Source organism: Gasterosteus aculeatus, chromosome 16 (assembly GCF_964276395.1).
Source record: "Gasterosteus aculeatus chromosome 16, fGasAcu3.hap1.1, whole genome shotgun sequence".
NCBI classification, from domain to species: domain Eukaryota; kingdom Metazoa; phylum Chordata; class Actinopteri; order Perciformes; family Gasterosteidae; genus Gasterosteus; species Gasterosteus aculeatus.
The window spans coordinates 7,890,980-7,913,878 of NC_135704.1; the positions used below are offsets into that span (position 1 = coordinate 7,890,980).

The window sequence follows — 22,899 nt, forward strand, 5'->3', positions numbered from 1 at the left end:
AGACCATAACCGCTTCCGGTGTTATACTAAACCTGACCTGAGTCTAGTCACTAAAACGGAACGGTTTGTCTCCACACGACAGGTGAATACTCCCACGCGCACACACACGCGCGCAGACGCACACACCTCTGTGGGCCCCTGTCATATAAGGATGTCTCGTGACGCAGGAGTTGCCCTTAAAAGAGTCTCGGCAGCGGAGCAGAGGGCACTTTACGCAACACCGCATCTTCCCTGAGCCGGACTGAGGGCGGATTACAATAGATATAAAAGTGGGAACTCGGACATGGCGGACATGCCCGAACACAAAACTCTTTGGAGAAGGTTTAATTGCAATTAAATGAATACGAGCGGACTTGACAACTCATTTTAAGACGTCAGAGGAACCCGGTGCACTCAATTGAACGCGCCGAATCCGAACAAGGGGACGCGCGATGCGTTGAGGTAACAGGTGTCCCTTTATGGGTACAACGGGGACAGGCTGGTAGGGGCGAGCCAGCTGCAACGGAAGTGGAGGAATGCGCGTTTTGAAACACCTGAAGCCCTGAGGTCCCGATGTCCCAGAAGACAAAACAGCATGGAGACAAAGCTACGCTCCTATGCGTAAAAAAAAACTTTCCGCGTTCGTAAGGGACCCCAACCCGTATAAGAACCCAAACGGCTCCAGCGTGACGAGCTCCGATGAATGGACAGCAGGATGGTTTTTGGTCAGGCTGGTCTGAATCACAGCTTCAACCTGAGCGATGACCGGGAGCTGCTGGACACGTCGGCGGGCAGGGCGAAGCTCTCCCCGACGGGCTTCGTGGTGCTGTCCGTGATGCTGGGCTTCATCATGACGTTCGGCTTCGTCAACAACCTCGTGGTGCTGCTTTTGTTTTGCAAATTCAAGAAGCTGCGGACGCCGGTGAACATGCTGCTGCTGAACATCAGCGTGAGCGACATGCTGGTGTGTTTGTTCGGCACCACGCTGAGCTTCGCCTCCAGCCTGCGGGGCAAGTGGCTGCTGGGGCGCAGCGGCTGCAGCTGGTACGGCTTCATCAACTCCTGCTTCGGTAAGCTTCTCTCTCCCCCCATGCTACTAGGCAACAAACAATAACTAAAAAAAAAAGGTTTAGAAATAAGCCAGGTTATAAATGTATCACTGTCCGATTTAGTTATTGCTTGGCCAATGTCTTTATCCCGGTGGTTGTGTTTTCACAATGATAGTTTGTATTCACTGGCCGGGAGAATGTACGCAAATTAAAATTGCAAATGCTGTTTATTATTTACGGAAATATTGTTACCTGTTCTTGCTTTATTGCACAGAAGGGTATTTGTAGTGTCAAAAGGGCATCAAACTAACTCATTAAAGGAATATCTTACCCCAGATAATAATGTATGCATCCATTATTTACCCTTTTTTTAACCTTGAATTCTTGAAGAGACCTTGTTTTTCTTGCATGCCTCCACAGTCTGAAGGTTTTAAGAGCAAAATGACCTTTTCTCACACAGGTGCTCTCGTGCATAATAATGGACATGTTAAGTTAAACGCTCACTCCTTCCCTTCCAGTGCATTTTCTCCCCCCCAAAAAGTACTATTTAAGCCACTTCGTATACTGTTCATAGCGTCTTTTTAAAAGAAACAAAAGACTGTTGATAATTTGACACAAAACCCTTTTGTGCATGATGTGTCTTGTATTTTAATGTTCCATAGACACCTGAAAGAACTGACGCCACACAGAGAAAATGTGCCTCTTTTTGCCGCCAAGTCAATTCTTTTCAGTGGCGTTTAGTGTTCAGTCTGTCTGCCAGAAGGAGACACAATAATGTACGAAATTGGAGGCAATAAGCTTCATGCCTACATCTTTCACCATTTGAAGTGACTCATTGATTCTTAAATGCGTTAATTGATTGTATATCCAATCCATGAAAGGGTTCATCACACTCACGTCCCCCAGCGCCCTCGTGATCGCTCCAGCAGTGTACCTTTTTAAAAGAAAATCATTGCTCAATAAGATCAATAGAATCATGAGTTTATTAAAGCCTTGACCACTAATGCCTTTAACATTTGTCACAATACATTGTCAAGCTTAAACTGGTCTTCAGTCGATATCAGCATGGCTGTCTTTGCTGTCTACAGTTATCAGGGCTAAAATGATTAACAATAACTACATCATCGAGACACATGTAACCGTTGACCATAATTACATCAATCAAATCAGTTTTTGGGCTAATGAAATTCAGTCATGTGTGTGTTGGGAGGAAGAGAGAAAGTCAGTAACCACAACTGCATATAACAGAAAAGATGCACTGAATTATCTCCACATTAATATCATGTTTATATTTAATTAACGTGGTACCAATATTTATTTCTTAATTTCACGATTTTTATCAATACCAGTCTATGTTGTCAACGCTTCCATTCAGCATATAGTTTTTTTCGGCGACTCTCAGTAAAGGGGGTTGTCCTTCGATCCCCAGCAGCGTTGCTCTGCGTCGGTGTGTCCTGTCGATGCATGATTAGGTATGGACGGGGTGCATGAAGGAGAATGAATCACATAGTCCGGATGAAGATCATTGTCGTAAATGTGTGAGTGCTTTCAGAACAGATTTAGAGCTGCGGCACACGAGTCAATTCAACACATGATCTTCTCTTAATTTCCTCTGTCCTCACAAACAGTTTCTTCACATTCTCATATCTGCGTCAAAATGGATGTTTGTATACTTTGTTTGTTTATTCACCTGCTGTGCTTCGTTATCCCTCACTGAAAAAAATAGAAGGTGAGACAAATTTCCATTTTATTAAAATCAGCAGGGATACTTTGACTCTCTCTCTTGTCTCCCTCTGGCATCATTACAGTGCTGAATACTGAAGATAATGTGTATCTCAGGCTGCTGTCCAGTGATACAGTGCCAGAAGACACATCCAATCATCGTTTCATGTTGCCTGCAGGGTTGTTTGTTCTATTACTGTCTAGGCAATAAAGCAGGCAACCTACGTACCCAACTATCTCCCACAACAAAGCTGATTGAATCAAGGAGATATTGACAAACTGCGAATAACAATATTAAGATCTTCCGTTTCTCAACCTTAATGTAAGATATCACTTAAGCACAGACAGAAATACGACCATTATATATTTCCTTTTAATCCTTTTTCTGTGCGTCTGCATGTAAATAACAGGAAGTTCACACAATGTAGACTCAGCAACAATTCAGTAGGTTGTTTTCAGTCTTGTCATGCAAATAAAAGATTTATACATGTAAATTATTCTATGAACATAAAATTGAATTAAAGTGACGTTGAGTAATGCCTCATTTTAAACAAATGAGGCATTAACAAACCGTTGTTCACAATAAGTGTGTGATTAATATTCGTTTAAGCGTCAGCAGCCTCACATCATCACAAACATCTGATTCTCACCATCAATTACGTTGCGAAAAGAACATTACCTCTTCACGTGTCCGCTGATGGTTGGCTACGCTTTAATATGTGCGAAGAGGGCCCGGCACTTTAGTTAAACCGCAAACCGCCATGTTAATGCCTGCTTTGAGCTATTAATTCCATCTATAAATCAGCTGGCCACCATCTCCGCCCTGCAGCCTGCCCTTCAGATGAGATAACGCAGGACGTCACCGGCGGGAAAACACGCTCAATACACGCTCATTGGACACGTAATATCGTTATTGACCACCATCAAATTTTGGGAAAATAAATCTTGTAAAGGATGTTGTTCATATTGTAAAGAGCAGTCAAGACGTGCAACAATCACCAAGGTCTTCTAAACATCTTTGACAGAGACCAGCATGACGCTGCATGAATCATCACGGATGTTACAGATTTCAAAAGCATTCGCCACCCACAAACATCTTGTCAGGTTCAAAGATTTTACGATACAGTGTGAGCCGTTGAGCTCTCTAGTTACGGCATAAAGGCAATTCTCCCAGCAAGTTTTAGCCACGCTAGCAGTTTCACAACATTCATAGTCTGTTCGCAGATGGTTTCTTCAAAAATGATACCAGCGAGGTGAAGGTCAGCACAACACATCGTAGTCTGTTAGTTTCATTTTAGGGAAACTATGTACGCAGGTCAACAGTGAGGGACAAATATTTGTTGGATCCCGTTAGATTTGTTTCATTAATTACAAATGTGACATTTGGTGATTTAAGAAATTGTTTTGCAAACCAGGAAAGTCAAATTTAGAGGTAGAGCCATTTATATTGTGTCAAACTACATCTCACCGTGTTGGTGTCACCAGTATAAACACGGCTGTGACCTTTGCTTGCTAGTTAGCTAGCTTACGTATATTCCATGCATAAATGTAACGTTAGCACACACCCTGTGTTTTATCAAGCGACTGTTTCTCAATTTGTTTCATCCCACGTTTGTGGCTCCTTTGTGTAGACTGAAGACACGAGTCATTCAAAATAAAAACTAAAGTTTTAATTTAGTAAAAAATGATAATTTCCTGTAGTTGAGGTTATGAGAGAAGAATCCGACCCAATCTGAGTATCAAAAAATTTAGGTTTTTAATCAGTGCTCAAAGCTCTCTCGCTTATTGTTTTTCTCTTACAACTTAAAAAGATTTAAAAACAACCTGTTTATAGAACATAATTCCCAATTCAAGTTGTCTAAGTAGCACAATTTACCGCAATTTACCTAGATTGTGTTGAATTTTAAAGTCTTACTAGTTCCTTGAGCTAGAATGAGCAAATCATTTTGTTATAGACTATTTCACCAAAAAAGAAAACAATGGCGTAAAAGGTTTTTCGATTCAATAAACTTATATCTGAGCTGGCAATCTGAATCACTTGTAAAGACCTTCTCTTCTCTCTGCAGAACAACTTGATGGAATGGCCTTACTCTCTCAGGGCCGTCACACCCAACACTCTTATTATTACTTTAGTCGAATACAAACCACCAGAAAATTCAAAGCAACATGGGGACGGATCTCATCTCACTGCTTATGGACGTTATGTTCTGTGTGGTAACGATTACACTGCAACAGAGGATGAGTCCGCTGACCCCATTTGATCTTTCAGTTAAAATATGAGATATAGGTGGGATTTTGGTTTCTCACATCAACGAGGTTGGAACAGGAGGGAAGTTCTCTGAGTTTAAGCTTCCCCTACGTGCTAAACACATGCAGGTTGGTTGAACTGACAACTCACATTCTGTGTTGGTCATGATCTGCATGTTTGTCAATTAGATATTCTACATTGTCCTTTAAAAATGTGGTTTCATATGTACGACTGGACATTTGAATTCATTTTATTTATCGTATCATGCTTCAAAGTGGTTTGCGTACCTCGTTTCAATGTGCCGTATTCTTAAGGGATGCAGGAAATCATGCCCTCTCTCTCGCCATCCCGGGAATGCCAGATGGTGATGGGGAGTCCTTTGAACTAAGGGGCACAACAATAACTCTCCTTTCTACGGCAAATACAAAGGGCGCTGAACCGTTGTTAACCTCATGTAGGAGTAAGGAACAGCAGCAGATGGGTCAACGCATTGCATTTGTTCGGGTTTTGGAATGGCCGTTTAGGGCGAATAAGGACTCAATAAAATGAACTGAACCCCTTTAAATGTGCACTGTTATCTTTTCTGGTAACGCACAAAGAATACCACAGAATCATAACACACGTACTGTGTTAGGACCCTGTGCTGCATCACAATGGGTTCACTGTGTGGAGACCAGCGGCATGTCCCAGTAGGGATTACAGCTGCATTGGCCACAGATAATAAAGGTAGAGAAACTCAGAAAAAGTGAGTGAAACTTGCATGTACCAACTGTAAAGTAGGATTGATAACAGATATGAATTAATTAGCGTTAGGCCCAACCAGAAAGAATGAGGACTGGTGCTCAAGTACAAAAGAGTAAGACAGTATAAGACATTTTAGAGCCACGGTATTTCCTAATTTATAGTGAGATTCATACACCATGGACACCTGGTACATGTCCACGTGGTGCACACAGCCATGTATTGTTATTGTCGCTGACACTTTATGGTTCCCTTTGATGATTTACACCACAAGATGATAGATGATACCGAACAAATATTCTTTTGTAATATCTTGTCACCCTACTTTCATGGGTTGAAAGCAAGTTCAGAAGTAATGTGAGCACAAGATGACGCACGGACCTAAGATATATATTCCAAAATACATGGAGTGTAGGACTTGTTGTGTACAGTATATATTCTTAACTACAGTAAAACTAGCAGAACTACCTTTTACAGAATAAAATGTTTGAAAAGTACGTTAAAGCCAATACGTGCCTTTATTTGACAATAATGAGCCATATTTGATTAGTTACTCAGTGGTCAATTATTAAGTGTGTAGCTTTTAGACATATCTATTGGAATTAATTGAACATAACACTAATAAGTATGTTTTGTTTGTGTTTTCATCTGCAAGTAAGAACCGTGGTTTTGTTACTCTAGAATGAGCAGCAATAATCAGATCCTTTTCATGTAGTCATCCAACACGTTTGGGCAGAAAACCACAACGGACACGGACTCTAGATATCATCATTATTGTTTTTATTGTTGTTGTTGTTTGTACTGTTGTTCCGCTACAGGCTTCACACACTGGATGAGTATAATTTGGTTACAATCTGCACCCAAACGTAGGTGGTAACATCGCGCCAGCAGACGGAGAATTTGCTCGTTAACCTGATTGTCATTTTTCCATCCCTGCCAAACGGGACTAGAGTCAATAAATAGACGTGGCTGAGTCATTTGTCACATAAATTAATGCGTATTGTAACCTTTCCCCCTGAATACCAAAGCCAGATGTGTGTGGGTTTTGTTGTGCCGACACATTGATTGAAATTCTGTGTTGCCGCTCGCTACACTTAAGTGCATCGGAATTGGAAGCAACATTTTTGAGAGTGCAATCCGGAGCTGAGTGACTTGCGGCAAAGAAACGTATGAAAGTCCAGAACATTCTGGCAGATTCTTCATTTACTCGGTTAAGCCCTTACAAATCAGAGGGGCACTTTTGAAGGCTTTGTCGAATACTCAATTGACTACAGTGCTGCCAGTTCAGTCTAGACTGTGACCTCATCCCTCCATGTAGACACTCATCTTCACCAAAGGATGGGACCTGATGACTTTAGTGATTTCCTGACCTTTCCTTCTGGGCCACCAGTAGCTCAAAGTCTTCATTTATCCAATGAAATACAGTATATACTCAATGTATATTCACAGAATTATGTAGCTCCAAAAGCACCGGGAGTTTCACGTGTGCGCTCTAGTTAAGTATATTTACAACCACAGCATGGACTGTCATGGAGTTTGGTCCACACATATGCACATCTAAAATAATGCATTGATGACTTCCAGATGTCTTCTTCCATACGTTCTCCTCTCTGTCTCTGTCAGGTATCGTGTCGCTGATCTCTCTGGTGATCCTCTCCTACGACCGATACAGCACTCTGACTGTATACAACAAGGCCGGGCCAGACTACCGCAAGCCCCTACTCGCTATTGGGGGCTCCTGGCTGTACTCCTTGTTCTGGACAGTGCCCCCTCTGCTGGGCTGGAGCAGCTACGGCATAGAGGGTGCAGGAACCAGCTGCTCTGTGTCCTGGACGGTTCAGACGGCCCAGTCTCACGCTTACATCATCTGCCTCTTTACTTTCTGCCTGGGTCTACCCATGCTGGTGATGATCTACTGCTATAGTCGGCTGTTGTTGGCGGTCAAACAGGTAGAGAGACAACAAAGTGTGTGTAAATGCTTGTCTTTTTCCTGTCTCATGTTAAAAGCAAAACCACAAATTGCTTAAATTGGTCCTCCGCTACCTACGCTTTGAGTAGCACCCTCCCCAATTTATGTTTCCAATGGTTTCCCATTTTTAAGGTGAAAAATATTCTCAGACTTTCAAACTAAAGATATAGGATAAAATGCATGCTCAATCGTCACCCCCGTAACAAACAAGGGGGTGAAGATCAGTGCCTACGGGAGTGGAGGTGGAGCGTTCGTTGAAGCAGAACTAACACAAACCGCCCTTTAACAGAGCACTTTTCTATCGGTGCAAGGTACAGGTTAAGGAATAAGCCTTTTGGAGCTTCTGGTCTTGTTGTAGACCAGGATATATAAATAAAAAAAGCTAAGTCTGACTGTCCTCTGCTGGGACCACAGAAATAGCATGCACTCTCTCCCGTGATGGCATTTGTGTTTCTTCCACCACAGTGAGCAATATTTAGTAAGAGGGTATACATTGTCACAGGCATGCTCATTTTAAGTATCCATAGCACGGCAACTGGTGCTGTCAGATTCTGAAGCTGGTTAGATCCTCTACACTCTCAGGGATTTACTTTGTTTATTCCTGAGAGCAGGATTGGTTTGGACCAGGGTATTATCATAGCATTAGTGCAGAAAGATCAGCTGCTGTTGCAGTGAGAGCCTAAAGGTATCCGCAAATCTTCTTCTTCTTTTTTTAGTTGTGATAATCCTTTATTTTTTTTGAAACACTTTGGATCTCAGTTTTAAAAAGACATGCAGATTATAAAATAATCACTGGACAGCTTGTATAGACAGAGAATCATTGACCCCTTAAAAGAAGGAGGAGCAGTTGCAGGACCCGAGGCATTGCTTTTAAGCTCCTCAGGTCTTATGTCCCAGGGACATTCCTGCAGGGATCTGTCTTCCTCTTACTGCTGGGCGGCTATTCCTAAAACCTTCTGATACCGATAAGCAACTTTGTTAAGAAGTGCCCTTCACCTATAATCACCTGCCCGGGGGGCATCTCACATTAGTTGAATTAGTTTCAGATCAGTCTCAGAACCTTTGTTTAGTCACTCTTTCAATCACCTAAAACCTTGAATCACCTTGAATAGTCCTTAAAAATGGACTCCACTGTCACTTAAGCACTATTTGGAGGTACATCTTCGCACCTAATTTCCCTTCACGTTGACTCAGAGTATTTTCAACATTGTGTGGATGGTGCTGCTGCGTAAAACCTACAATTAATGATAAAAATTGCACACATGATTATTATCAACAGGCAAAATAAAAGAAAAAAGGTCATTCGCTGAGCGCGTGTAGGTGCATGTGAAAAGTCATCATTGTGGTTTAGAGGGATTTTGCTCTTTGTAGGTGGATTCTCATCATCTAAAGCCTGTCTTACGCAGGTAGTCCATCTGGCGTCTGTGCACTCGCACACTGCTGATTGACTTGATTTAGCGACTTCACTCGATGACCTCTCAATGCTGAAGAAGCTGAGAGCAAAACTATAGTCTCACTGCTGTTATGTTATGTGTTGAGCAGAGCACAACGACACCAAGAGAACCTTCAGAAGTGTGCATGAGCAACAGCAACAGCCCTTCAAGAGTCAAGCCCATAGGAAGTAGAACAAATAATGTTTCCTCGGAACAAAAAGGCTCTACTCGTGGGGGGATCTATGGATTTGCCTCAGCACTTACATCAACAACACAAGTGAAAGGTCAGCACGTACAGAACAGATGTGGTTGGTGTGTAGGGAGATGTAGCAGTAAATAGCAGATCTGTAAAAGCGAAACGTGTCAAAGTATGATGGCAATAATGCAAGCGCAACTTGCTTAAAAAAGCTGTTTTACAGTGCGAGACATCATCCAAAAGCTGAGAGACAGCAGACGGACTCCAGTGAGTAATGTGCATGTTTAGTCGCACAACGCAGACGTAAACTCGGAGGCGAGAAGTGTCTCTTTTCCCGTGTGAGTGAGTGATTTTGTTTCATGTTCACGGATGCCATTTTGTGGTCCAGTATTCAGTTGACATAATATATAAGAAATGCAGCAACAGGCTGCTTATATGTCTGTAGTCCCAGCCAATCGATGGGAATCATCAGATGTAGAAGGGAATAAAGGTGACAGGAAAATGATTGCACTTAACTCAAGCATTCAAAGCCCATTTCGCACTGAACAAATACATCGACACCTGATTTTGTCTTTTGAGGGGAAGAGTACAAATCAATCTCCGGGCAGAAATGACGCAGTGATTTATCGCCGCCATCTCAGCTCGGCGGTGATGCAAACATGACACCGCGCTGTATCCGGACATTTTTTTGGGTGCAATGCCCCTGTGACGTGCGCTAAAGCAAACGAATGATAATAATAATGAATAGAAGCAACAGGGATTCTGGAGTCAACTTGTATCTAAAATAAAAGTGAATGGGACACATTCTTGCATTAGTGACCATCTTGTGCGTTTGAAGTGATCATGTCCATGAGCAGAGCTGAGCTCCTGCCCGGTTAGATCCCCAGCGATCCTTAAAACGGAGCATAATTTGCCTTCAGTGGGCTGTTCAGTGTTTGTCATGTAGGGAGCTGAACTCGTTTTATGTGTTCCTATGCATCAACAGAACAGAAGGTTGGAGGAAGAATAAAGAAAAGCTATCCGTGTGTGAGGAGATCCAAAGAGTTATGACTAATTGGATTAGGACACAGCTAGATGAGCTCTCTTAGAAATAGTCATCAAGAGAAAAAGTAGTAAAAGTAGATTTTTAGAATTTGTTCACCGGTGTAGATAATTATTTTTCTAACTGATCTCTGCCTTTGATTGGACACACGGGGCCTCCCGGGCCCTCGAAAGCTTAAGGTTCACTGCGTGGAAAAGTGATTAATTTAATCTGACACTAATGTACAATATCAAAGTACCTCATTATGACATGATTTGTGTTGCACTCAGATGAAGCATATTCCCACATTAAGTTGTAAAATACACAGAAAACCACTGGACAAGAAAAATGTATTCAACGAGTACTGAACATAATGGAAACTTACACAATGCATACAAATAGTAACAAAAAGGTTTTTTTTAATGGACAATGCAGTTAAATTCCAGTAAAAGTACAGACAGTTTAAATTTAGTAGACCCTAATAAACCACTCAGAGATCACTTTCCTGAAACAAGGTAAGCAAATTAGTAACTTATTTAAAATGTATCTTGCTGTCTGTAAGATTAGCATTGTAGTTTGTGCTGTTGGGGAAACCTGCAGAACATGCTTGAAAGTACAAACAGGGAGTTTTTTACAACCTTTAAGAGTTAAAAAATAACAACCAACCAAATCACCCACTTCTGACAAGGTCGGAAACGAACAACAGCGGCGATGCTTTGAAAAAACGTATTACACGTGAGGGGAGGTCCTATCGAACACACATCTCCTCTTCATCAACGCTCTCCGATTCTCATCCCCAGGTGGGTAGGATCCGAAAAACTGCAGCCCGGAGGAGAGAGTACCACATACTGTTTATGGTTCTGACTACAGCGGCCTGCTACATGTTGTGCTGGATGCCTTACGGCGTCGTGGCCATGATGGCGACATTCGGCCCACCCAACATCATCAGTCCCGTGGCCAGCGTGGTGCCGTCACTGCTGGCCAAGAGCAGCACGGTCATCAACCCGCTCATCTACATCCTCATGAATAAACAGGTGAGTCGCCAACAGCAAAACATGACATGTACAACAGCTTTATTTACACGGTAAAAAAAAGACAAATGACAGCAGGTGACATCATACAAATGGTCCATTTAAATATGAACTGCAGTGTAAGAAGAGATATTCATTGTCAAATCAGAGCCAAGAAGAACGCGCTAAGGCTGTCGCGAGTGAAACAAGATCTTCACTCTTATGTTGCAGGAAGCTGCACGAGGGAAATGTCCAAATACTTAAATGTTGAACAATCAATTAGAGGCAGCGTGGGGCAGAAATTCCCACATTAGGAAAAAACAAGGCGTGAAACATCGGCCTCAAGAGTAGAGAAAAATGAAATAAATGGTGTCTGCAAACACGTTTCTCTTCTTTACACGCAAACATTTCAGCATTATGTCCGGCGTTTAATCCTGCCAATAAAATTGCTGTCTTGAAGAGGATTAGAAATCCCAGAGCGAAACAATAGCACCTCAGAGGTCCTGCTATCAGTCCTCAACCAACCTTGACAAACCTAATTAAAAATGGAATTTGGCACATCCTTTTCACAAAATCGGGTGCCACCAGGGAACTACTAATAGCTGCACCGCGGCTGCTTGTGATTACCTTGTCCATAAGCATGCACTAAAATCTTCGTAATACCACTCTAGAAAGAAATAATCTTATAGCATAATGGCCTCACAACATTAATGACGATGGCGTCTACTTGCAGCACGGTACAGCAGATTAAGACTCTTAGCCCTGATCCTGATTTGCATGCTCTGTGCTTTGGAAATTAATCAATATTATCAAGAAATATACATCTACAATATGTTGAGGCTTTTTGTACCTTCAGTGTAATACAATCACAAGCAATAAAACATCATTTATGTCAAAAGAAAAACATAAAAGGTGGAAATCTGCATGATTTAAAACAAATGATAAAACCTCCTTAAAGTAAAACATATTTACAGTCCTTCAACAGTTTCTGACTTTACACGGTTCATTATTTAAGAGACTCTTCGAGCAGCCAATGCAATAATCCACCAGAAAGTGGGGCTGGGTATCGTCCCTAGTGCCATTTCTCTGTGCATTCTGGGCAACACGTGTCCATATCTGTCAAACAGATATGACCCTTGTATGTAACACGAGACCGCTCAACGGTGAGAGCTAGTTCTTAACAATTTATACACTGGCATCTGCAAACGGATGAGAATAACTGCTTTTTTTTGGCAATATGAGATTTACAGAATTTTGCATCAATGTGATGAAATCCTTATCATGTTTGTAATTCACTGAATTAGCCATTCCCATTAGTTTATTTTATCTCTACAGCCACTTAGTTTCCAGTTCAGGTCCACCTTGCAAAAAGCAATACTTTCTAATCTCTGCAATAAAGACATTTCAGAGGTTGTAATTTGCGGTGCTGTTGAGTTTTTTGCATTATAGAGATGTGGTTTCCAATATTTTGTCCACTGACATTTTTTAAAGGAGATTTTGTTAATTAACTAGATTTAAGGAAGTGTCAACTCAGAGTAGTCTCAGCAGAATTTCCCAAATCTAGATATCCAGTGTGGTAAAATACCCAAATAGAGGTTTTCGTCTGTCAAGCATTCAGGTGTTACAAAAAGCGTTTTTCTTGTTTGTAAAATAAATGTATTAGCGTGTGTTTCAGTAGCACTGACACATATTGCATGATACCCAGCCCTACTAAGCCGCATGTTGAGCTCCAGACTCCTCTACACACACGTACTACCAGAGCCATCTAATCCACCATCCACCAGACTATTCAAGGCAACATTTCTGAGACACGTTTTCACACCTTGTATCAAACCACAACCAATGGCACAACAACATTTTATAAAATAGCACACTTTGCAAAAGAAATCTTTTAAAAAGGCAAGATTTTTTTCGGACTGCCTGCAGATACAACCAGGCATCCCTTCCCACGCTGGACAAATACCTCTAGAGCCTGCTGCAGATGTGGCACAGACTGACTGGTTACCTAAAAATCATCTCAGCTGGAGGCAAAACAAATCCGCCGATATTACCGGTTCAAATTCCTCTTTCATAATTGTCTTCACTGAGCTGCTGACGGGTAGGAACCAATAATAGAGGATCCAGGAAATACGAAACAGAAATGGTTGTAAGAAACGAGCTTCAGTCTGTAACATAACAAGGAAATAACCCCTGGAGACCACATGTACTGCAGAGGTGAGCCGCAGGAGTGGTTTCATCATTACACACAAGAGGTACAATTACATTCAATAAAGAGTAAAGTGACAGTCGGAACCGGGGATGGTGATTGCTGAGACAAAGCTGAGAATCTCCTGCTCCCACACCTCTCAGGGCAATTACCTCCATGTCCCTGCAGTCTTGGCACAGTATGTACTGCATGTACCTAAACAGTCACAAGGCAACCAGAGGACGTGTTCAGTCGACCGACAGGCACACGGCTACGGCTGTTCCCAGCGCCGCTTTGTTCTGAACGTCGTTTTGGCCCCATTAAATTGGATTCGGCTAATCTGTCGGTAAAGAAAAAGGAATACGGGTAGGTGGGATGAACCCATAAACATAACAACCAGTGTGTTTCTCCCTGGCTCCTTGACACTGGACGAGAGGTCATCGTGAATGAGCGACAGACTGGCTGTTGTAAGCCGGCAAGCACGGGGAAGTCATTTAGTTTCAAGCTCAACAACTACAGCAGTGAGGCGTCCCGCCTGTGACCGGACAGAAAAACTTTCACAAGAAGATATCAGAGGAATGTCAAACCTGTGGTCTTTTACAATGTGCACTCTGCAAGTTCTTAATTCTGCAAGTTTGAAAGTGAGTGAATCTGTCAGTGCCTGTAGCGATGATGACATTCTGCGTGGAGGACTTTGGTGGCTTTATTACAACCCTTTTGAACCGGTACAAAAGCCAATCACAAATCATTATCAACCGGTTCATTTCCTCTTAGTGGAGAACCAACAATAAGAATTGAAATACACAGTTTACGCTTCTGCAACACCCAGTTATGGAAAATTCACTTGACTATCTAAAAACATCTGTTGCTACCCTAGTCAGCTCCACAGCTAACGTGGCTCAGCTGAAGCAGAGAGGAAGGTCTTGTCCAGCTTCATCTTGGAGACTTTTCCTGCCAGTCTCTTTTCTGGAAAACTTCTTTCAGAAGCCTCCATGTTGATCCCTCCCTAAGGGGTCTATGGCTTATGTTCTTCAAGGTCTCTAATTTGAAACATGTCAGCTCCAGCCTCCTCGTCTCCAGTGGCTTTATTGCACCTCTCCCTCCACCAGCCAGACGAGGCTGGAGTGTGTTTTTTTTTTTTTTTCGGGGTCAGAGGTTCAGGCTTCATCCTTCAGATATCACAGTTGACGGTGCTGAGGCCCGGAAGAGTGACCCGTCCCTTCCACCTAAGGTCATTCTTGGGGCCTGTGTGGATCCGCTGGATCAGGCTCTTCTCATACAGGAGGGGATGATAGGCACCCAGTGTACAGGCAGCGTCGTAGTAACGCTCGTGGTAGTGGCAAAGGTCCGTCTGCCTAATGGAGGGGATGTACTCGTACACGTGCAGCTGCTCGCATAGCGCCATCATCAGGAGAATGCCTGCAACGACAACAGAGAGAGAGCGAGTGAGACTGAAGTTCAGGTTTTAATGTTCAAAGATGCTTCCGGAGTCACAACTGGAAACAAGAACACAGAATGTATGAATTTACACCAAATGATATGCTGCCATCTTTTACCCACGTCTATCCAGGAATATTCCTTTAATGTCAACTCGTGTTAAATGACATTTTTTATTTCCATCCGCTCCAAGAACCTCTTGATACAGTCGGTCAAATGTGGAAATGTTATCATAAGTCTAAATGTGAAGTTTGCGTGTGCTGATTAAGCGCATGCACACTCAGCAAAACCGTCCTTAGATAAGGATAAAAATAGAACGTAATCCATAATGCATAAAAAATGACGACAGTGGGTTGGCCTGCCACAGCGTGCTCTGCTCTGCACCTTTCATACACTGACGTATACCAACTGAAACCAGTCCTAACCTATGCGTTTTCTTTTCCTTCCACCTTGCTTTCAAGGTCTGACAATTTCTGTCCATCCTTTCTCTTTCTGCTTGCAACTCTCTTGCTTCTCAATTGTTGCTGTGCAGCGTGGTCACAATCACCACAAATAACCAAGCAGAATCCGTGCCCCGTGATTGGCTGGAGCATTTTCTCTATAACATGTTTTGTAAGCAGAAGTTTGACCCTGTAATCTGACCAATTTAGATCTAATTTGATTATCCAATATCGTATTCATTATCATTTAAACACAATCTGTTAGACCAGTTTACAATAAATACCACCAACCTTTACTATGCAGCCCAACTAACAATATCCAGCAAACATTTATACTTCAGACCTTTACTTTTAGGCCTTTTTCCAGGAGGCAGGATTTTATGCTGATTCGACTGTGAGCAGACTTGTACTTTGAGTCTCCCTGCGAGCGTGAAGCAAAGGTCAACCACACCTCTCCGCTTGAGCCTCTATGTTGTGTTCACGCTGTCCCGTCTTTCCACCTCTTTCTCAGTTCTACAGGTGTTTCTTGATCCTGTTTCACTGCAAGCACTGGTCAGCAGAGAACCACAACACCTCCATGCCCTCCAAGACCACTGTGATCCATCTGAACCGCAGAGTCTGCAGCAACACGCTGGCTTGCACCGCCCAGGCCTCCACCGACGCCGCCAACCACTTCTGCAGCACCTCGGCCACCAAGCACACAAGCCCCCCCCTCCAAGGTCACGGCCTGAGCCTGAATGTTCTCAACATGATCAGACAGGAGAACCACAGTCACGATGAAGCAGCAAAGAATCAGCTCGACTGCCTGACTTAGGAGGTGACACCAATTTAAAAAAAAAACCCTGTTACCAGCCAGACTGAGTGACTGTTGTCAGTGGTTCTCACTTCCATTGCTTCAGATGGTTCAACCTGCAGCTCCCACATTGGGAACGTGGAAACTCCACAACGTGAATTTAAAGAACACAACCGTAGGTTTGAGAGACCCAACCACCATTTATGAAAATATTAAAAGGTTTGGATTAAAGGATACAAGCTGACCCATTCCTCCAGCTGAAACACGGCGCCATCCTTTGCCCACTGGAGATGGACTTTATCTTCTTGCATTCGTGTGCCGGCAATCAACTATAGATTTTAAAGGCCTTCTGGACCTACTACTGATTGAATCGGGCCCCTGAACCACATCTGTGAGGCTGATAAGGGCCATTGTATCGGCTGATAACAATCACAGTGGATGCGTGGAATGTCAACTAAAGCTTAATGCATTAAAAAAGTAAATGTACTTTATGTGAGCTTGTTTGTGCTTTTAATATGGACAGAAAAGAAAAACACAAAACGTCGAAACTAGACAGCCAAAAGTATGCGGACATCTGAACATTACAACATTATATAATTGTAAAAAAGAATATTTCCAAACAGCCTTCACGTTTACGGTAAAGCCGACATCAAGAACCGACACTACTTCAGCCTCAATGTGGCGCATTGTGTTGTCCGCTTCCAATTCATCCTTAAAAGAGTTTAGTTCAGCACATTCTTTATAGGTCTCACTTGTAATGTTGAAACTAACTAAAAGATCTTCCCCAAACTGCACATTATTGTCTAAAAAATTGTGTGTAACAGTCTTGGGATTTACCTTAAATTGTATTAAAGGAGTGTCGCACAAAGGATCTAAAGTACACAACAACGTGTACTTTTGGCCACATAGATTACTCGGTCCTCATTTTATGTTTTATGAACTCAATTGTAATTGTTGTAATAAAAAAGGTTTAAAGGATGTACTGTAGATGTTTATTATGAGCCCAACTGTCAATGTGATCACACATTTCCTCCCGATCACACTGGAAGTCGCTGCGCTGCTGTAAATGCAAAGCTCGTCCAGTCCAACGTTGTGCTTCTTCGATGAGTCTCATAAGTGGAGTGATGTTTTAAATCATGGTACTGACGTCTTTCCCTCCTCATTCCTCGTTGTCACACAACTTTTAAGCTGTATGTGCTTACTATTTGATAATGTTTATTTTATAGTGTCTGTTTTGGGGTTTCCTCTTTTAAGATGCCTTAAATGCTTTGTGTTGCTGCAGCATTTACTTGCATGCTTTATGTATATTGAATTCATCTTGGTGAACCTTGATTCCAATTATTCCACCTTCTCTTGGAGTCACTGGTCAAGTAAAAGCTGTGGCACTCAGTGGAAGCCATGGGAGGTTTCCACTGAGGAGACATTGATGCCGACACGTTAGACGCAGAGGAGCACATCAGAGGTTCCGTGGAAGGCCAGATGACTCCTACTTCATCTGGCTTCAATTCTCCATACTAGGAAGAGTGGGCCGGTTTGAGATCTAACTTGTTTACTTGTGGATTAGAGGGGAAGCAACAACAGTGAAGTGGAACACGCAAACCGTTTCAATTAAAAAGGTTAACCTTGAAACATGCAAACTTTTATTTTTATTTTATTAGCATCAAATATTCCCTGTGAGTGTCTGCGTGTGTGTGTGTGTGTGTGTGTGTGTGTGTGTGTGTGTGTGTGAGAGAGTGTGAGTGTGTGCGTGTGTGTGTGTGAGTGGCATCAGAGCGAGATGTGCTCCTGGAGTCACCTTCTGTGATGGGGAACCACCACAGATGAGGTTTGGAGTGCTTTGTCCGCGGGCTATTCGTTTTTGAACGCAGTAATGTGACGTAAACAGCGTTACAGTTGTGCATTTGAGATGAAAATGGAGGCTGAGCCCACCACGCTCACTTAAAGATAATTGCAGCTGGTGTTTCCCCATCACGAGATGGTCTCAAGTTGTTATTGTTTTAATTATTTAATAAACATTATTGCTGTGGAAGAGAATCATTAATGCTGTACTATAAAAAAAAGAGGCGGAGGTCGTTGTGAAAATGGCATGAAAACAACCCCCCCCAAAAAACGTGGAAAAACACAATCTTATAAAATTGAAATGTTAGGCACTTATCAACATTATGAAACATGACCGAAATTAAATGTCAGACCAATCTTTAAGTCAAAACAAAAATTGAGCTTGTGCTCCTTTAAAGGTTAAGCACACCCAAAGGCCTTTAAAGAAAGAGTCCCATCAATGGAAGGTTAATAAGCCCCATCGTCGCCTCACGCAGGAAGTACTACGTGGGCAATAGAAACACATAGAAATCTGTAAAATAATATGTTTAGAGGGTAAAATGTTTCAATTTTCAGTTTCTTTAATTCATGGTGGTTTCAGTAATACCCTGTATCTGAAGTCACCTTAAATACTAATGTAATCTTTATGACTTTCACACAGGAATGAAGGAGACCATCGTTAACTCACTTAACGGCCAAGTGGACTAAAGCAGAAGCTTGATGATGTAGTTTTTTTAGGAAAGCCATTACAAATATGTGGAGTTTAAATCAACCTGTCTGTTAGAAACTCTTATGGCTCACTGCACTTTGTACATTGACACATAAAACTACACTCGCCACTTTTTTACTTTTCTATTTGACTTATAAAAAGGAGATTACAACCGTCAAAGAAATAAAAGGTAATCAGACTCAAACACTGCAATTGATTTTTTTCCACAAAAAAAAGCCACAACCTTAGAATGTATATTAATGATGGTTTAGTTTATCAATTTATTTACATCAGACCATGCACATAAATGCATTGTTCTCAACAACAATAAAGAGGTTTTGTATCAAATTTTAGCTACGAGCTTATTTGCATCTGCAGTCCCTGGAAAGGTGAAAGAAAACAATTCAACAGAGAGCAAGACCGATCACGTCAGCTGGAATAGGACCAGCAACCCACTTATGCCCACGCAGTTAGGAAAATGTCAAAACAAGGCTCCCGACGCTGGTTGCTAAAAATCCATGTTCTCCAAGAGAAAATTGTGGCAGGTTGATCGTATTGAAAAAAATAATAATAATAATAATAATTGGGAAAAAGGAAAATGTCCTAAAGAGTTGACTTATGATGCAGGATGAGTTGATCGTCTCCGTTGAATAATTAGATTTTTGTGCTGAAAGAAGAAAAAGACAGATGAAGTGGTCAGACACCTTTATTGGAAACTACTTCGGAAAATGGGGTGCGGTCTTTGTTCCTCAACTTGATAACCCCCACATAATACCGCAAGAGACATGTTTAATATCAATATTTATACAATGCTATTTTGTAAATACCACTAATTTGCTGGCACATAAACTTCTCAATCAAATCTCAAATAGTTCCTCCCAATTTTCCTCTCCTGTATCTATCAAATCAAAAATGGGCCGAGCTGCAACATAATATTGACAAGTAATAATCAACAGTGACAAAGCCTGAAAGAATTCAGCCCTAGATTACCTTGGACTTAGCGTTTAGAAGTGTGAAATAGAAACTTTAATCATACAAGTAACATTGTGTCACAAACATATCGCTCTTCAGTATCATTAACTTTACTTTAATGGTCCTTACTTCAAAGTTTAAATGCTTAGTTAATCCCTTTATCCCACTAACAACCAGAAAAAGCAAACAGAAATCACAATACGTTGTAACCTTATTCAGTATGCGTCATTAACGCAGTTGTTAACTGTTAACCGTTTTCAGTTATCATTGTCTAAATCTACATATTTAGTGGTGGCAACATGTTCATTCTATTCAGCTTTGGTGATAATAAAATATATTACTTTAAATCTCTTACCTTAAAAGTCCATCACGAGCGGTGAATTGAGCTGCAACTCTATCGCGCTGCGCGCACACGCTGAGAAACACCTGGAACTATTTACAGCCATTGCTGTTAGAATTGTTCCATTGAAGTTATTGTGAATGAAGGAACTGTGAAGGGCTCCGATTACTCCCACTAAGTACGAAAGTGTCTGCCAAATACATGGAGTTGGGATTAATAAGTGTTTGGAAGAAAAAACGAACCAATTTGCACTCCTTTGTAAGTCTGCCATGTGTGCCACAGAAACATTTAAGATGGATAATTATGATAATTATAATGGAAATGCCTCTGACTAGAGACCGTGTTTGCATTTTATTAAAAAGGCCAGTCAGCTGGCTAAAATATAATCTAAACATACAGCATTTACTGTAGCAGAATGAACCAGAAATGACAAGAATAGAAACAAAAGGGTCCCTTTAACGAACACACTGACATTTCCGTTTTATTATAAAGGATGCAAGCAGTGAGGCATTAGAATTTAATAACACGCTAAATTCAAAGCCCTGCTGCCTTTCATTCCAGCCATCTAATCAGTGACAGCGTAGAGGACACTGCAATCAGCTACTGCAATCAAAACAGGAAAGCAGGCGCACTGTGGCTTCCAGCCAGCGCAGGACTAACAAGAGCTCTGCAGCTTGAGGTTGTGAAGCGGCCGGCGAGGTTTACGCCGTTTCATGAGATCAAAGTGATGCTTGTTGTTAGGTTGTTTTTAATTCTGTTCAATTTATTCTTTAAAAAAACATATATTATTTAGTATTCGGCCAATAATAATTAAATACAAAATAATGCTACAGACACAGAGAGAATTACACTGACACTTAAGTACACAGCTCCCCTCAAGTAACTCCCTCAACTCCCCGTAACTATGGGTTAGGGTTCTGCCCCTTATTTATAGCCGACAATTTTACTGTTTACTGTTCTCAACCGGTAGTCAGAGACAGATGGGTGCGTCCAGCTGTGTCCAGGTGTTATCTCTCTTGCTGCTAAAACAATTCAATGGCAGATATATTAGATGTATAGCCGTGCTGTGATGAGTAATAGATGTTCATAGTGGCCTCACGACACTGCAATAAAGCTACAGAATAGAACACAATCTGTCTTTTATGGTTTTGTCTCTGGCACCAAGCATCCCAGCGATGAGCTAATGTTGTAGAATCCACAGCAGGAGAATCAACGCGCTGCTTTGGAGGGCATCGCATCAACACATGCCGACACACGGAGGATAAAAGTGTCATATTTCTTAGCGTGTTGGCATCCGCTCCCCCAGCAGGCACGGAAGCGGATCCGACGTACGCCAAACGCATTTCGGCTTTATGAATGCGTTTGTGCGCGTACTCACCTATGAAGCCGGACGAGGGAGGATTGGGCTGGATGTTCTCCTGAGTGTTGCCCTGAATCACATCCCACAGTCGCCACACGTAGCTCGGGTGAAGGATGTAGAAGGGCTGGTCCGGGTGGAGTTTGCGGTGCTCGATGTACGGACCGAACAGGTTGTAGTCCGGACCGGCGTACCACTGACGAAGAAAGAGAGGGACAACTCAGCAGACAGCGGGGTTCTAAGTGGCAGAATGAAATCACTGTGGTGGTGTTTTAAAGTCGCCCCCTGTATCGCCTCCAAAACGATTACACTTTGACACAAAAAAGCGAGTAAAGAAAAATAGGCATCTTTTGTCTTGCAGTGAAAGATATTGGCCTGTTCATAACTTTGGAAAATTAAATTAAATTTAGGAGAAACACCAGATTGGACAAAAATGACAACAAAAAGTATTTTCTTAAAACATCGACAGAGAAACGATAATAAAATTAAAAATTGAATAGCACACTGAATCTAAATTTCAGTTTATATGCAGATAGGTGTCTTGGCCAAGGACACACCTTGCAGGGATTATGCACTGATCAGCCACGTCTCACGTGGTTGTCGTGGAAACGTAGTGCCCCTCCCCTCCCCGAGTAAGCATTGTGAGCGCGGTCAGGACTGGTGCTGTTTTTTGAGCAGTTTGCGCCGTTAGTGCACATCACTCATACTACATATTTAATACATGCGCAAAATATAATTGGTTGTAAAACATTTCTCTTCATCTTTCAAAAGCACCTCAGATCTTTTGCCACAACAAACGGAGAAAGCATCAGAGCTACAACACAACGTTTCTAATTATACTCAACATTTGTGTGTTTGTGAGGTTTAGAGACTTAAAACTGAAATGGAGAGTTTTCCTTCTTGAAAAAATCAATGATTTAAAACTAATGACAGATACACATTATGCCTTTAGGTCCACTAAATGTGAACATTCAAAAGTTGTACTTTTATAACTTTCTTGATGAAAGCTAAATATTTTCCTCAGAAGACAAGTTGGTTCTGAACTGCATTAAATGTGTGCTGATAAACACATATGCTTTTAGTTTTTTAGCATCAATAGATAAATAATGTGCGATTTAACAAAATCGTGGATAATAAAGTGGATTTTGTCCTCTTCAATAACCATGTCTTCGCATCGACTGAACATATTGGACGTGTTCAGTAGAGTGGCTGAAACTAGAACCATGGTGGTGAAATCAGCATATCAAATATTGATGAAAATATAGCAGAATGTAATGGATGTGCGGAAGAAACATCATAAATCAGTGAAACGATGTTCATCATCAGAGTGAACCAGCTCAGTAGATATAAAATAACCACAGGACAAAAACATTTTCATGCTATTGTCAATTGTCAAACCGCAACATTGTGATGCACGATAAGTCATCTAGATTGATATTAAAGTACTGCGCTGTTTCAGCGATGGGTCTTAAAACAATAG

General features: G+C 41.8%; 2 protein-coding genes and 1 long non-coding RNA gene across 9 annotated transcripts in view; 1 reads left to right on the top strand and 2 right to left on the bottom strand.

The window, feature by feature from the left end:
- The first annotated feature begins 145 nt into the window (after positions 1-145).
- On the top strand, positions 146-18,899 carry tmtops2b (teleost multiple tissue opsin 2b). The gene is made up of 4 exons (XM_040202122.2): positions 146-1,049; positions 7,363-7,688; positions 11,159-11,392; positions 15,942-18,899. Exons 1-4 carry the CDS (start codon positions 683-685, stop codon positions 16,242-16,244), a joined length of 1,230 nt encoding a protein of 409 aa, XP_040058056.2. The 5' UTR covers positions 146-682; the 3' UTR covers positions 16,245-18,899.
- The window catches only part of st6gal2a (ST6 beta-galactosamide alpha-2,6-sialyltranferase 2a), a 33,412-nt gene continuing 21,264 nt past the window's right edge, over positions 10,752-22,899 (bottom strand). For 6 of the 7 annotated variants that reach the window (XM_040200578.2, XM_040200579.2, XM_078090058.1 and 3 more), the window contains 2 exons: positions 21,441-21,615; positions 10,752-14,972 (listed from right to left, as the gene is read on the bottom strand). In XM_040200578.2, coding sequence (XP_040056512.2) covers positions 14,725-14,972; positions 21,441-21,615 — 423 coding nt within the window. In that variant the 3' untranslated portion in view covers positions 10,752-14,724. 7 annotated transcript variants of the gene reach the window in all.
- Positions 19,004-21,434, bottom strand: LOC120834228 (uncharacterized). Its single transcript, XR_005714429.2, has 2 exons — positions 20,078-21,434; positions 19,004-19,417 (listed from the first exon to the last, which is right to left on the bottom strand). It is a non-coding gene; the product is annotated as an uncharacterized LOC120834228 (long non-coding RNA).